Source organism: Zootoca vivipara, chromosome 17 (assembly GCF_963506605.1).
Source record: "Zootoca vivipara chromosome 17, rZooViv1.1, whole genome shotgun sequence".
NCBI classification, from domain to species: Eukaryota; Metazoa; Chordata; class Lepidosauria; order Squamata; family Lacertidae; genus Zootoca; species Zootoca vivipara.
Window position 1 is genome coordinate 34,373,155 of NC_083292.1, and position 16,607 is coordinate 34,389,761.

The following is a 16,607-nucleotide window of genomic DNA, read 5'->3' on the forward strand; positions in this document are numbered from 1 at the left end:
CTGCATCTTGTTCTCAAAGTGGCAACTAAACACCTCTGAGAAGCCCACAAGATGGGCCTCAGCAGAAGTGCAATGATCCTTAGGAAACTGGTATTCAGAGGTCTTTGATAAGGGAGGACATATAGAGCTATGATGATTTGTAGCCACGAAAGAGACTCATCTTCTGAAGTTCCAGCAGCACCAGTCCTCAGGAAACCAGCATTCAGAGGCCTTTGATATGGGACGAAATATATAACCATGATGACTTGTAGCCACTGATAAGACTCATCCGCCATAGTCCTGCTTTGTACAATGGAGCTTGCCTCTTTACTTAAGCGCTCAAAGGACTGCAGCTAGAAGCAGCCCAACCTAGCTTCAGTTACTCGGAAACAGAACGCTGCTGCAAACTTGGCACAAGCTGTTGTTTCTTCCCCCCCCCCCCACAAAAAAAAACTAAAGAAGAAAGACGAGATTGAGGAACTTTCTCTCCTCCCCTGACTTTTTAAATCGTTTCCACGTGCAGGTTTTTAAGGGCTACTTGGGGAATGTTTACAGATCTGTGGGCGGTGGGGACAGAAAAGAGAAGTTTCCCCACCGCCACCAGCCAAATTTACCAGCTTTTTACACCTCGGTGGGGGGGGGGGACGGGACAGAGAGAAACAAGCGGTCTTGGGAGGAACGAACAATGGATCCGGCTTTCTAGAGAGGAAAAGATAACTCTCCCCCACCTTCGCAGGAAGCTCCCCCCAGGCCTGGTTGTCCGGGAAGAAGGATCAGGTTGGAGTGAAGGGTGGGGTTGTGTTTGCGGTAAAGGCTTTGGAGTGGTGGTTGGGGGGGTGGAGAGTTGGAAAAAAAGACTCCTCACTCTCTTTTCCCCGGTCCACGGAGCTCTCTGGAAGCGGAAACAGCCCAGAGGGCCTCAAGGTGGGGCGAGGAGGAATGCTTTAAAAATAGTGATGAGAGTAATAACCATAGTAAAAAGAAGGGGGGAGTGGTTTACCTACCCAGAGGTTGTGGGGAAAGGATCGACCTCGAAGAAGTTTGAGCGGGGGAAAAATCGGTCCCGCCTGGTTCAGCCCGACTCAGCCCCTCCCTGGCCCAGCCTGGCGCGCTACGCAAGTCCCCGGCTTCGCTCTGGCCGACTAGGCCGCGGTGGCGCTCGAGACCGGAACTCTCCCCTCCTCACGCCCCCTTCCCCCGCCCTCGCTCCCTCCCTCCCTCGGAAGGCCCAGCAGCTCCACCGTCTCCTGGAACAATTACTGCCTGCCGGACTTTCCCCCTTCTACTCACTCTCCACGGAAAGCTCCTTTTTTAAGCCCAGGGGAGGGGGGAAAAATCCCCTCACAAAGTACAGATATACATATAGATATACATATATAAGTATGTATTAAGGAAGGAATTTATTATTATGATATGGTGGGTGGGGGGAAAGGGGCGGGATCGCCGCTTAAAGGGCCCGCGCGCAATTCCCGGCGCGGCCGCCAACTTTACCTGATTCTCCACCGCCTCCTCCTCCTCCGCCGCCGCCGCCACACACACTGACAACTAACCCAACGCGGCCGCGGCCGCCCCTTTGCCCCCACCACGTGACGAGCGCGCGCGGGGATTGGAGGGAGGGCCGCGGCGCGGCTTCGGGCCGCGTCACGTGACGGGCGGCGGCGAGGGAGGCTGGGCCACGCCCCCTTTCTGTTGTCCGTCAGAGTTCGCCCGCTCTTCGTCTTTATCCCGGCGCGCTTTCGGACTCTTCCCCGCCCATCGCAACCTCCCCACCCCCACCCCGAACGTTTTCCCTGGCCCCGCCTTCTTAAAGGAATCACGTCACGCCTCCCTGCGAGAACTCACATGGCCAAGGATGAAAAAGGGGAGGTGGGTATATGGGATAGGGATGCAGTTATCGTCAGCGAACGCTTCCGGTTCTCGTTGGACACGGCGGGTTTCGTGGAACTATGTTTTACTCAAGAGTAGACCCTAATTTGACCAAACTGCGGGAGGCAGTTTGCGAACATGAGTTTGACCAAACTGCGGGATAAAAAAATTCCTTCAGTAGCACCTTAAAGACCAACTAAGTTTATATTTTGGTATGAGCTTTGTGCATGCACACGAAAGCTCATACCAAAATATAAACTTAGTTGGTCTTTAAGGTCCTACTGAAGGAATTTTTTTATTTTGCTTCGACTCAGACCAACACGGCTACCTACCTGTAACTCAAACTGCGGGAGGCAGTGCAAGACAGGAGTGCCTGGCGTGCTATGGTCCATGGGGTCACGAAGAGTCGGACACGTGCTATGGTCCATGGGGTCACGAAGAGTCGGACACGACTAAAGGACTAAACAACAACAACAACAGACCCTAATTGAAATTCATATGCCTAAGCTGTTTATTTATTTAATGTATTATTATACAGTACTAGTCATGTCTATTGATTCCAATGGGTCTGCTTTGAGTAGGACTACTGGGTGCAACTCGGTACCAGACAACCCAATCAGATGCGCTGGATACAAATAATAAAACTGTTGTTGTGTTTTAGACCTTTTTTTGAGGAGGCAGCGGAGAGAGGACTTCAACTAGGAAACTGGTGTAGCGTAGCAATATAGTTTAACTATATTTGTTTTTTAAGTTTTGCTGCTTTTATGTTTTATTGCTAGTTTATTAACTGCACAACTAAGAAAGTTTTCTGATTAAGTGATCTTTACATATTTCTATAAATTATAAAACAATAAAAGCGATTGAACCTTAAAGCATGGGTTTGGGGAAAACTACGGTAGTACAGTGGGTTAGGACCTACGATTCCCATCATCCCTGACCACTGGCCCTGCTGGATGTGAGACTGACAACAACCGGAAGGCCACCAATTGCCGCCTCGCAAATTAAGATAATGGGCCCTATCTCACGCACAGATCTCCCTTTCTGTTACAGAAATTCTGAGTACGTACTGACCCTACTCTTTCCTCCGAGTTGGTCCTGCACGTGGCAACGTACGTCCCATTGGGAACCGGAAATGCCGCTCACATTCCACTGAGTGGGTAACCCCAGCCCTACACTGGCCCCCTGTCCTGTAACCTCCCCCACTATCCGGACCACGTGACCCTCACATTCCCAGCCCCCTCCCCAAAACCTGCCTTTATTGGTAGGCTTCCTGCTATATAATTTTGCTTTCGGCTTCATTCAGTCCAGCATTTGCTGTTATTACTCACCCACCCCTCACTCTCTCTTTTTTGTCTCCTCCCCCACGTTATCGCCTCCTTTCGGTCACCTGACACGACGCACCTCTTCTCCCCGCCCTCCGGAAACCATAGACTCTATGGCATAGAGTCTGAAGTCGAGCGGGAGGTGTTAGGTAATGCGTCACGTGACGGGGGCGCAGCCCGGCTTCGGCGCCCGCCATGTTGTGTGGCCCTTTCGGGCGGCCGGGCCAGGCCAGGCGCCAGGGCCGGGGATGGCGGCGTCCTCCACCTCCTCTTCCTCGTCGCCGTCCTCCTCCTCCCCCCCTCCCCAGTCCAGCAACTGGCTCTCCGGGGTGAACGTGGTGCTGATCATGGCCTACGGGAGCCTGGTGAGGACAAATGCCTGGCAGGAAAGGCGCCAGGAGCGAACGCCGCTGAGAAGAGCGGGGATGGAAGGAAGGGCGGCCCCTGTCGGGGCGCTGAAGGGAGGGAGGGGAGGCGCTGAGGGGCCCCGTGAAGGGCGCGGGGGGGGGAACTGCCGCGTCGCCATGGCAACACGCGCTTCCCCTCCTTTCCCCGGGTCTCTCTTTTTTATCCATGCACGCCTTTGGCCCCGTCGCTATTCCGGTTATCTCAGGCATAGGCAACCTTCGGCCCTCCAGATGTTTTGGACTTACAATTCCCATCATCCCTGACCACTGGTCCTGTTAGCTAGGGATCATGGGAGTTGTAGGCCAAAACTGCTGGAGGGCCGAAATTTGCCTATGCCTGGGTTATCTCTTCATACCCTTCTGTTTTCCTCTGAAGCCGCGGCCGTTTTGCCCTCACAACAACCCTGCGAGGTAGAAACTCCCAGATTCGCCTCCACAGCCTAGGAAGAAGCCCCGCATTTTGAGAAAGCTTCACAGATTCTACGGCGGCATCAGTTTCCCCGTCTCACACACAAAAGCTTGTGTTCAGTTGCTAGAGAGCATAAGGCTCTTAATCTCAGGGTCGTGGGTTCGAGCCCCACGTTGGGCAAAAGATTCCTGCATCACAGCGGGTTGGACTAGATGACCCTCGTGGTCCGTTCCAACTCCATGATTCTGCGCTGGAGTGACCTTTGTTAGCCCTCTCCTGCACTACTCTGACACCTTGGTGTCTTTCCTTTCGCCTGTGGGGCAGGTTGCAGGTCCCTCTTAGGTCGCAGGAAAAGATGGAAGTGGACCTCTTTTGGGCAGCAGAATTCCAGCTTGCTGGAGCTACGATGACAGAACTCCTCCAGTTTCACATTCTGCGCGAAGAGATCCTCCTGCAGATTCAAAACTCTCACTCAATCCTTTCCATTTTTGCTTTCTTTTTCCTTGAATGGGTCTTGACTGCCTAGAACCGGCCCTGCAGGGAAACCGGCTGTTACAGTGCTGGGTACTGTGGTGCCTTCTCACGTCTCAGGCATGATGCACAGGTTGATGGCAACCCACAACTGTATTGGCCTCTTGTGCCGCAGCATCATTTTGGTGGCTCGTGTACAATGTATTCTCACTATAGATACTTTATAAGCGTGGAGGAAGTAAATCCCTGTGGGCAGATTGTGGGAAGGGGTCAGGATTGCTTCAGGTCTGTGATACCATTTCAGCATTTTTTCTGTCTTTTTCCCCAGGTCTTTGTGCTACTCTTCATATTTGTCAAGAGGCAGATCATGCGCTTCGCCATGAAGTCCCGCCGTGGCCCCCATGTGCCAGTTGGGCAGCACGCGCCAAAGGTTGGTTGGCAGGCAACCCTGTTTTAGGGTTAGGAGGGAGACTTAAAGGAAGGCTGGGGAACCTCGGATCTAGGAGCTGTGTGCCGCCCTCCAGGCCTCTCTGCTTGTGCCTTGGGATTCTCTTCCTACACAAGACTCAGACCAGATAAAATAAAGTGCTTCTTTGTGCAGCACATAGTTAAAGAATTGCATTTGCTCCACAGGAGGTAGGGAGGGCCACTAACCTGGATGGCATTCAAAGAGACAAATTCATGGAGGATAAAGCTGTTGGTGGCTCTGCCTCCATGGTCAGAGATAGAAATGCTTCTGAATACCAGTTGCTGGAAACCACAGGAGCAGCATTAGAAACTGAGATATGAAAGCTAGGAGCTAAATGGCACCTTAAACCAAGATTACGGCCGCAACAACGGAATGTCTAGGCATGCTTTTTTTTTTATAACGAATGCAAAGCTGAAAATGAACTGCAGCTAAAATGTGATGTTCATTTTTCTTGAAAGGGAATGTGGCCCTCTGACTGAAAAAGCTTCCTGACCCTGGTTGATGTAAAATCGCTGGTTGGGAGCATAAGGTCCTGGAACTGAGCTATATAAATAAAAATAAGTATTAGGGCTGGGGGATACCTGGTTTTCAACATTGTGATATATCACCAGCTAAACCGCACAATATATCGATATATTACAGTCAGTGTCTGAAATAAAGGATGGAGCCTTGGCTGGCTTTACAGCTTTTACAGCATCGTGATTTTTGCCGGCGCCTGCTCTTGCGATTCGCTGGCCCCCTGCAGGAGACAGCGGAGAGCTGAGCCGGCAGAGTTAACAGGGGCTTCCGTAATCAAGAGCAGCATTGCCTGGCTTCACGGTTTTTCCCACATTGTGATTTTTTTTTTGCCTAGCAAACACACATAATGATTCGCAATGTATTGCCAGGTCAGAAATTATGAAACTGATATAATGATATGGACTTCAGACCAGTTTTGGGCAATACAGTCCTAATAAGTGTTTAGCAATGTTTAGTTTAGAAAATGAAATTACTACTGGCAGAGGAAAACTCTGAAGACTTAACAATATTTATTATTGTTTATTATCTCTTTGTACTATATAGTTTTGCTCAAGTCAACAAGCATTGTTCTCCCCACCCCCATTTTATTATAACAGCATAACATAAGCTGACTAACCCCTCCCTCTTTTGCCTCAATAGGAAGACAGGAAAGTATCTTATCCCAAGTCAGATTGTTGGTCCATTTATCTTAGTATTGTCTATCCTGACTGGTAGTAACCCTCCAGGACTACAGGCAGGGAGTCTCTCTCTCTCAGCCCTGCCTGGGGATGCCAAGAATTGAACCTGGGACCTTCAGCTTGAAAAACAGGTGCTCTACCCACTGAGCTATGGCCCTTTCTGACAGTACTATTCTGCCTGCCTATGGGTTAACGCCCAGAGAACGAGCTTTGCTATTGGCCTGTTGGATCTTCCGCATTCCTACCCGGAAGTGGCTATCTTCAAACTTCACCCAAAGCTATCGCAAATGTCTGGTTGGCACTTAGAGATTTCCCAAGAAGGGAGATTGGCAGTGCTGGGGCAATATTCATGATGCTTCATTTCAAAAGATTTTGATTGGTGCTTTCCCGCTGGGGTCCTGGCCAAGGACTTTTCTTGGCTCTGCTTTTGCTGAAGACCGTGGCCTTCCAGATCAGGCAGAGTGAGGTAGCCTTGGGTGGCTGGTCTTTGTGCGCTATTGAAAGGGGAGCAAATTGTTAGGTTTATGGATACCTGTGGGATGTTTCAGTGTGCAAACTGTGTGCTGTGCCCCTCACCTCTGACCCTTCCCCTTTACCTGCTCAGGGCCTGAAGGAGGAGATTGACATCCGACTATCGCGGGTTCAGGACATCAAGTATGAGCCCCGGCTGCTGTCCCACGACGACACTCGCCTCCTTCAACTGGAGTCGCCTCGAAGCCCATGTACTGTTTCCTTTATTATTATTATTAAATTTTTATTCACTTTTCTTTTTCTATCATTACATACATCTCATATCAATAGCATTTATATTACATCACCTCCCCCTCCCCTCCTGGGCTTCCCCCAACTTCCACTTCTGGTTTGTTTCTCCCTTATTACATACTGCTGTTTCCTAAAGGTCCACTATATTATTTCTTTATCTTTTTAAATGTTCTTTGTTAATAAAGATGTGAGTGTTTATTTAAATCCTGCCATCAAGTCAATATTCTTCCTTTGTTTCTGCAGGTATATTATAAATGGTTCCCACTCTTTTTCACTGTTGTCTTTTTCTCAAAGTCTGTCCGTCAATTTTGCCAGTTCTGCATAGTTCATCAATTTCTCTTGCCATTGTTCTTTAGTTGGCGTTTCTCCAGTTTTCCACTTTTGTGCTATCAAAATTCTCGCCGCCATAGTAGCATACATGAATAGTGTCCTCTTCTCTTTTGGCAGATCTTGACCTAAAATGCCTAACAGGAAAGCTTCTGGTTATTTAACAAAAGTTATTTTCAGCATTTTCTTCAATTCATTATACAGTGGTACCTCGACTTACGAACGACTCGACAACCGAATTTTTCGACTTACGAATGGGGGTAATGGTCGTGCGCTTGTGAATGTCTCAACATCCGGAAAAAAACTGTGGCGGTTTTAGATACGGATTTTTCGACTTACGAATTTTTAGATAGGGTTGCTTTGACTTACGAATTTTTCTGTTTCCAATGCATTCCTATGGGAAATCGCGTTTCCGTTTTTTGACTTACGAATGTGCTTTCGGAACGGATTAAATTCGTAAGACGAGGCACCACTGTATATCATTTCCCTTTACAATTTTACATTTTTACAATCCCACCACATATGATAAAAAGTACCTTCAGGCTCACACCTCCAATACTCTTTTCATTTTTATACATTTTTGCCAATTTGACCAGTGATATGTACCATCTGTACATCATCTTTATGTAATTATCTCTCAACAATATACAACCCGTAAATTTCAAATTTACTTTCCACAATTTTATCCAATCTTCAAATTGTATATTGTGACGTATATCTTGTGCCCATTTAATCATTACTGATTTTACTTACAGGTAGGTAGCCGTGTTGGTCTGAGTCGAAGCAAAATAAAAAAATTCCTTCAGTAGCACCTTAAAGACCAACTAAGTTTATATTTTGGTATGAGCTTTCGTGTGCATGCACACTTCTTCAGATTTTACTTCTTCATCTTTAGTTTCCCACTTCAAAAGGATATTATATGCCTTTCTTAATAGTTTTGAATTCTCTTCTATTACTTCCTTTTGGAATCTAGAAACCAAATATGAAAAACCTTTCTTACTATCTTTGAAGATATCCTTTAGCTGTCTATGGTGCAACCAACTTTGAAGATGTTCCTTTATTTCTTCATATTCTTTCAATTTTAGTTTTCCCTCTTGTTCTACCAATAAGTCTCTGTATGTTGGCCATTCTTTCTCCCCCCCCCCAATTGTTTCAAGTGACAATGCCTCAATAGGTGATAACCACCAAGGTGTCTTAGGTTCTAATAAATCTTTATATTTTTCCCACACTTTGAACATACACTGTCCATTTACTATTTCCTAATTCATGCCAAGAGGGTGGGAGACGAGGGCATGAAAGTTCACAGAGATGCCAAACTGACTCAGGCCTCTGGGTTGTCTCCTTTTGTTGCAGTTTGCTATAACTACATGTACAGGATGAAGGCCTTGGACGCTATCAGGGACTCAGGTGAGCAAACAAATGTTAAGCTGCCTGGCCTGGTGGTTACATTTCCTGCTCGTATTCACACTCTCTCTGTTCCCCCCCTACACACCATAGAGATCCCCTTCTCCTCTGAAGGCAGGCACCCCAGATCCTTGATCGGGAAGAACTTCCGCGCCTACCTGGTGGACCTTCGGAACTCCAGCACCCCCTTCAAAGGTGTCCGCAAGACTTTGATTGACATACTCCTGGATGGGTATGAGAGTGCCCGTTACGGCACAGGGGTGAGTAGTCTTTGCCCAGAGTGCTGTGGAACTGGACTCTGGGACTTCAGAAGCATCTTGAGAACTCTTGACTGCGCTCCCATCATCCCTGACCATTGGCCATGTTGACTGCTGATGTTGATGGGAGTCCAAGAACGTTAAACCACAACTCCCTTAATCCCTGAGGGCGTTGGGCTGGCTCGGGGTAGCTGGTGTTCTAGCACTGAAAGCATTGGCTTCTCTTTTTCCTCCTGTGGCGGACAGCCTTAAAATGGGTCTTGCCCCCTTTCCCCTTTGGATCAGGGGTAGGGAACATGTGGGGTGGGGTGGGGGTCAAATACAACCTTTGTCTGGCCCTCTGGATTCTCCTCTTTCCCATCCATATCCCCCAGCTGCCTGATTTGTGCCCTTGTTTGATATTTTTGCCCGGTGTCCTAGAACTTCCTTCTCTGGGTGGTGAATCAAGAGTGGTATGTGTAGGAACTTACCTTGTTGTTCAAAGGCAAAATTTTACACCTGTTGCCCTACCCACTTTTGCCTTTGGCTCCGCCCACCATTGGCATGTGTTACCCAGGAAGGAATGCAGCTATTAGGTTGCGGGGGAAATCCCCAGCCACCTGCTTTTGATGCAGGCGTTCAGTTCCTTGGCATGGTCAGAGGTGGCCTACGTCTGCTCTTTCTGATTGTACATACCTTTAATCTGTGTCGACTATGGTAGCAGTGGCCACAGTGTTAATAGACACAACGCTCAGCCGGCAGAATCCACATGTTCCTTGTAGATCATCTTTGCCTTCAATTTGGGATTGTATGTGTTTGTATGTTGCGCTGTGACACTCTGTCCCCATGACAAATGTGCTGCTGATATGGCCATCTTTTGCCTCCAGCCCTGAAAGGACCTTCTCCAATGCCCAGCTAAACGGGGTTGGAACACTCAGCAGTCGCCCATTCTCTTGGATCCAGAAAGCTACATTTCTCTATGAAATGTGCTGAGGTTGATGCTGTTGTACTCTGAATTCTTGTGTCTTCTTTCTGCCTCTATGCTTCATAGGTGGGAGTGAGATGTTCCGGGGCAGGAATGCTAAACCACCTGATACCCTTGACCCATTTTTGTGTGTGTGTTTGTTTCTCAGACTTTCGGGAGGACAGAATTCCTCAAGTACCAGGAAGCTCTGTATGAGCTGGCGGCAATGTAAGTCCTGGGGCTGGGGCTGGGGAAGGGGTTGTTCTTTTGATAATCACCTTCTTACATCTGGGAGAACGGTGCAGTGTGCTGGGAGGCCTGTAAATCCCTCAATCAAACCGGCAACACTTTGCAAAAGCCATAGCTCAGCGGTAGAGCATCTGCCTTGCAAAGGGAAGGTCGTGGGTTCAGTCCCCAGGATCTCCTCTTCCCAAAATGAGCAAACCCAAGTTAGTTGCATCTATCAGCTTCACTGGATACTGTGCTTATGCAACCGCCCCTCTAATCCGGCAACTGCTCATTTCCCTCTCTCCCGGCGCAGCATCAAGGCCCGAGGAGGCAGCAGCCAGAGGCAGCACCAGTCCGCAGCCAAGGACCTGACCCTCTCGCCTGACCTTTCCGGCCCAACCACCATCCAGGTCACCTACTTGCCCTCCAGCCAGAAGAGCAAGAGAGCCAAGCACTTCCTGGAGCTCAAGAGCTTTAAGGACAACTACAACACTCTGGAGAGCACCCTGTGATCCTCACCCTCGATGCACAACAGGGCGAGGGCTTTCTCCCTTCTCAGTGGGGCTGGCCTGCTGTCGGTTGGCCCGCCAGGACCAAGAAGACTCTTCTCACCCTGCCTCTCTTTTTTGGCTTGTGCGCTTGGCCTGCCATTAGCTGCTGCCAGGTGGCATTTCGGTGGACAGTCCAATGCGAAGCATGTTGCTGCTTTGGGGTGGGGAGCGACTTGAGTTTTCCCTTCCCTCTGCCACCCCGTGTGGTCTTGTAAATATATCAGTCAGTTACCTCTTTTATTTATTTAAAAAGACTCAACCTCCCAGGCATGCCTCTCTCTCCCTACTGCCCGCCGAAGGCGCCGAGAAAGAGCAGAGGGGCTTCTTTTAGTCATTTCATTAATTCTGGCACCTCGTCCTCCATCCTCTTTCACCATGGGGACATTGTTTCTGTCCTTTCCCCCCTTTTCCAATATCATTTCCTTCCCTCCATTCTTCCCCATCTCTACCTTCCAGCCAGCGAGGAAATAGTGAAGGTCCACACCCACGAGCACAAGAGGCGGTTGGGTTGTAAAACAGCCACATTGGGGCCGCTGTTTTTCTGCAGTGCCGTTTTGGAGCGTCGCGACGAAATGGCTGCTTACCGCCGTGGGTCAGGCCGGGGCCCATTTCCCTTTTTGTCTACTTGCCGTCGATGCGCTGGAACGTCAGTGTCCCCAACCCCAACACGACTGAGGGGGTGTCCCGTTCCCCCCGCCAAGCTGGGTCTCGGCACAACAAGCCTTGCTCGCCCCTCTTCAGCCTTGAGGGGCGGGCAGGGGCAGAGAGAGAGAGCTGGACTGTCCTTGTCTGTTTCTGAAAACGTCTCTTTAATAAAGCAGACACTTGCACAGCCATGGGCTCCTGGTTATCTCTTATGCAAAAGAGCAGTGCTGACTTGGACGAAGTTCCCGGGCCCATCTCTTCTCTGTCTCCAGGAACTTTGAGTCACACCTGGAAGGGCCTCCTAGGATATGCACCCCGTTGCCATTGAAAAAGATTCCCCGCATCTGCTTTTAAAAGACACAAGTGTTGACTGGTTCCTACTTCAAGGAGAGAGAAAGCCAGCAAGAAGAGCACAGCAAAGCTAAGGACTAGAGAGGGACTTCCCCATGGCTGCATGAGATTTGAAGGTGGGAGAGAGAGAGAGAGAGACTTTGTTGCCCTCACACAAGCACATATGCTTTCTTCCTTGTTCTCTGGGACTTCAAACTCCCAATCTTGGGGCTGTGTCATCCTAAGCCCACATGGTTTGTGTTGCTCTGGGGTATATCAAGGGTAAGGGGGCTGTGGCCCTCTACATGCTGTTAGACTACAACTCCCATCATCCCCAACCATGCCGGCGGGAAATGTAGTCCAACAATATGGAGGGCCACAGGCTCCCCTTCCCTGCTTTAATATGCATTTAATATGTGATTCCTGATTGGTTGGGACATGTGTCTAGTTCAGGGGCTTCCTATGGCCTTCCTCCAGATGTTGCTAGACTCCCAACTCCCATCATCTCTGCCTGAGTCTAATGGGAGTTTGAGTCCAACACCATCTGGAAGGAGGACCACAGGTTGTCACCCCTCCATCCCTGCTGTATCAAAGTAAAGGCCAGATTTCCACCCTCGTCAGTTTTGAATGTTTTCGCTCAGGGGCCTTTTCTGTTCAGCATCAATAACTGAATTTAATACTCCGTGGAAATTTGCATCATATTTCAACAAATCCCTTCTTCAAAATTCACACTGCTCCCAAATTTTGAAATATCCTCTGGCCCAGGAATTTAGACGAAACTGCATATACTGGGAGGGTGCATTTTAAAAAAATGCCTGTATTAGTGATGGTAACCTACACAAATGCATTGTATTTGGGGAAAATGTGCTTTGCAAAGTTATATAGAAATGTGTGTATTTTAGGAGAAATAAATGCCAGTTTTCATGACTTTTTAAGAAAAATGTGGAAATGTGTAGAAATGGAAAAATGAGAAACCTAAAGAGAAACCGAATTTGACATGTTTGCCCATCCTTACCTGCGTGTTTTCTGTGGTCGACTAAGGTTCACCCTTGTGCCAGTGTTCGCTCCTTCTGCTGGCAGTCCGTTGAAGTCAGGCAGACACCGCACATCCTGCCCTGTGCATTGGACAATGCTGAGCCGACAGAAGAGCCTGCAGGATCAAGCCAAAGGCCCATTTCGTCTAACATCCTCTTCTCACAAAGGCTAACTGCATGCCCCAATGAGAGCACCATGAAACCATGCAGATCTGGCCCAACGCTGTGATTCTGTGTGTGTGTTAATTCATTCCTGTTGCAATAAGCTACAGACAACCAGGGCTGTTGCCCTTTCTGTGGCCAGCAGATGGCAACTTTTCTCTGAGAAATGCAGCTAGAGGATGCTCCCAGCCCTATCGCATCCAACGCTCTTGTTCTAGCCATCCGTACAGGGCAGAATTCTCCACAACCTTCGGTCCCCTAATTGATGTTGGACTCCCAACTCCCATCATCCCAAGCCTACTTGTAGGGAGCTGTGGTTCAGCAGCAGCTGGCGACCTCAGGTTGAAGAAGGCTGGTGAAAGAGGCAAAGTAAGTCTCAGGAAGTGAGGAGCCTTGGAATGGATCTCGCTGGCAAAACAGCTGCTTTGCAGTGGGGGAGATCCCAGATCTCACTCAGCATAAGAGAGCTTCCTAGGTTCCTCTTTAAACTTGCCCTCTATTTTGGGCGATGAAGACTCGAATCTTACATTATTCCTAAAGGAAAGATCAGTGGCAGAGCACATGCATTGCATGCATAGGGTCCCAGATACTCCCATCCCTAACCTGGAGAGGTCGAAGATTGTATCGCCAGCCTGGAGAGCCCCTGCCGGTCAGTGTAGGCAATGCTGTACTAGACAGACCAATGATATCCACTCCATGGCTTCCTATGTCGGTTCATAGGACCTCCCCTGTTTTTCATCTCTGCCATCAGTTGCGATGAGCACCAGCCACTGTCTTGGCCCAAGGCGTTTTGCAGCCGGAGGTGAAGGTTGGCAGTGGGATAGTTTCTTCCACCACACCTAAGGGCAGCAGGCTTGATTCAAGGACACAGGGCTGGGTGGGGAAAACGAGAGACGGCCTCCCCTGCCTGAGTCAGCTCACCACTTTGCCTAAGGGTAGGGATGGCCCTCAATTCCAGGTTCTAATACCTTGGTTGTCGAACCGCTTGGCTCCCGAACAAATCGGCTCCCGAACGCCACAAACCCGGAAGTAAATGTTCTGGTTTGCGAACGTTTTTTCGAAGCCGAACTTCCGACGTGGCTTCCATCGGAAGCCGCGTTGTCGAACTGTTCCGGGAGTCGAACGGACTCCCAGAATGGACTAAGTTCGACAACCAAGGTACCACTGTACAAACATCCTCAGGTTTTCAGATGAGCACAACTCTGCTTTATTAGTAGAATTTGGCATCCATTATGCTCAGTACCAGCAGGGATTGTGTGTGTTTGTGAGAGAAATGTATGCACTTTCTGATTCATTTTATTTAGTCGCTGACCATGTTCATTTGTGGGATTTTCATGGAATACTTGGCGTTTGATTTTTTTATTACTATTTAAAGAAAGTTTAAGGGGATATTTTGTTTCCCTCTTAAATGATGCCACTTTTGATGCCACTACAGTAGTTTGGTTTCGCAGGTTTTATATACTGATACGGTTTGGGATTTGGAGAGTGGTCAGTTTGGATGATACCTGTGGTCCCTTCCACCCCTGTGATCCTGCGCAAGAGAGGGTAGAATCTGTACAAAGAAACCAACCAAACCAGCCAATGGCATTTGCTGGCCAGTTCAGTACCACCATTTACATGGCCAAAGAGGTTGCCCTGTTGCCATAGAGACAAATGAGGGCTACCTCCCACTTACCTAGTTGGAAGCGACATCACACTGTAAGGTAAAAACAATAGCTGGATGCTGGAAACGGGGGGCACAGAGGAATGTCTGCTCTGAGTTGGTGCCAAAGTGGAGTTTGGGGCTTCTCAGGAAACCTTTTGGGGAGGCAAGCTCTGCTGAAGTGCTAATGCTGTGAGCCTCACCGTCCTACGCTCTGGTGGTAAAGTTAAAAGTACCCCTGACCATTACGTCCAGTCGCGGATGACTCTGGGGTTGCACGCTCATCTCGCTCTATGGGCCGAGGGAGCCGGTGTTTGTCTGCAGACAGCTTCCGGGTCATGTGGCCAGCATGACAAAGCCGCTTCTGGCGAACCAGAGCAGCGCACGAAAACGCCGTTTTCCTTCCCGCCGGAGTGGTACCTATTTATCTACTTGCACTTGGACTTGCTTTCGAACCGCTAGGTTGGCAGGAGCTGGGACCGAACAACGGGAGCTCACCCCGTCGCGGGGATTCGAACCGCCGACCTTCTGATCGGCAAGCCCTAGGCTCAGTGGTTTAGACCACAGCACCATCCGCGTTGGTTGTACATATGTCCAAATAAAACAAAACATCATAAAGGCACCACAAACTTCATTGACCTTCATTCCAAGGAACCCAAACTCCCGAGTCTCTTCGCCGCTGGGAGGTAGGGTGTGTGCAATGGCATTTTGCCCTGTTCTGATTAGAAATGGCGTCTTTCAGAGCAGACCCTCCCTCCCCTCTGAGATGCTCTGTCCGCCCCCCTGTATCTGCCGTTCCCCAATCGCCCACCCCGCCGACCTTGATGCTTCTCTGCTCTAGGGCCCATCAGCGCCTCGGCTGGTTCTGGATATTGACAAGGGCGAGCTGAATGGGGGCAGGCCCCTTGCTCATTACGCAGGCTGTCATCCCGGATCACATCAGCCCTGCCACGCACGGGGAGCAGGCAAAGTGCTGGCACCAAATCAGGCCGTCAGGCTTGGAGATCGGACCCCAATTACTTGCCCCTGCCCAATTACTTGCCCCAAGAAACACTCAAATAAGGTTTTGGGAAGGCAAATGTTGATCTGAGCCACGGTACACCCTAGAGAAGTCTCAGAACCTGCTTGGGAGCATATTAAGCAAGGTGAATGGGTCTCCGAGCATGTTAAGAAGGCTGTATTCCTATATGCCAGAAGTCGCTAGCTTTTGGGGACACATCTGGATTTTTGAGTGAGCGCTAGGGCTCCAGCCCCTCCAGTCCCTTCACTCCCCCTCCCCCAAATAAAACCACCACCACCACCTGAAAAATAGAGCACCTGTACACACTTTTCCAAAGTATCCGGGTAAAAGTGGGATCCAGTAGAATTAGTCTGGCACTTGGAAAGCACATAGAGCTGAAACAGGAAGTGGTAAAGAGTGCCCTCTCAACTTCTCTTTCTTTGTGGTTTGGATCACATTCAGTAAGAATGTTGGGGCTTTTTAATTTGGAGAAAAGGTGAGTAGTGGGGACATAGGACACAAAAGTTGCTGATCTATTTTTGCAAAAACTCAAAAAAAGAACAATATGTTTTTGAGCATATTTTTAAGGAAATCCACCCAAATCTACACCTCTGGCAGGTTGCCATACGTCCGGTTTTTCTCAGACCTTTCGATTTTTGTCTGGGCACTGTTCCTGATGGCTGAATCCCGGCTATGTCCTGGAAATTCCCGGACAACCTTAACATCGGGACATCAATTGCTCAAGTTGTACTGGGTGTATCTGTGACTAGAACTGTATCTCCACTGGCCTTCATGCCAGGGAAAGTGAATTCTGGGTAATCTCAGACACACCTGGAGTCGTGCTGCTCGGAGATGGGGGTTGTGTGCCGTACTGGTGTGCAACACTGGTGTCAGAAGTGGGACCTGGAGGAGGAGGTGTCAGCCCCTTCATCCTATGCTCAGGTTGTGTGTGTGTGTGTGTGTGTGTGTGTGTGTGTGTGTGTGTGTGTGTAAATAAAACCATCAATTCCCAAGGACACCGCTGTCTCCATTGACCTTCATGCCAAGGAAGCTGAACCTTGGTCAAGGGCAGGAACACCTTGCAGCTTCTCACCCACAGGGACCTTACACCAGCCAGGACTTTTACTCTCCCCACACTCCGTGCAAATGTGTGCCACAAACTTGTAGAGAGGACAGAAATGTTCTCTGCGTTTGGCCACTGTC

At 49.2% G+C, this 16,607-nt stretch overlaps 2 protein-coding genes across 5 annotated transcripts in view; one reads left to right on the top strand and one right to left on the bottom strand.

Moving 5' to 3' along the window:
• Positions 1-3,250, bottom strand: part of UBAP2L (ubiquitin associated protein 2 like) — a 45,771-nt gene extending 42,521 nt beyond the window's left edge. The window contains exon 1 of one of the 4 annotated variants that reach the window (XM_060269710.1): positions 3,174-3,250. The gene's annotated coding sequence lies outside the window, so the exon portion shown is untranslated. The other 3 variants (XM_060269708.1, XM_060269709.1, XM_060269707.1) reach the window with 3 other exon arrangements.
• Positions 3,251-3,353: 103 nt separating this feature from the next.
• C17H1orf43 (chromosome 17 C1orf43 homolog) lies at positions 3,354-12,493 on the top strand. Its single transcript, XM_035099042.2, has 7 exons — positions 3,354-3,532; positions 4,783-4,884; positions 6,724-6,841; positions 8,562-8,615; positions 8,706-8,872; positions 9,982-10,040; positions 10,354-12,493. The coding sequence occupies exons 1-7, from the start codon at positions 3,416-3,418 to the stop codon at positions 10,550-10,552; spliced, it is 816 nt and encodes a 271-aa protein (XP_034954933.1). The 5' UTR covers positions 3,354-3,415; the 3' UTR covers positions 10,553-12,493.
• Positions 12,494-16,607: the final 4,114 nt, after the last annotated feature.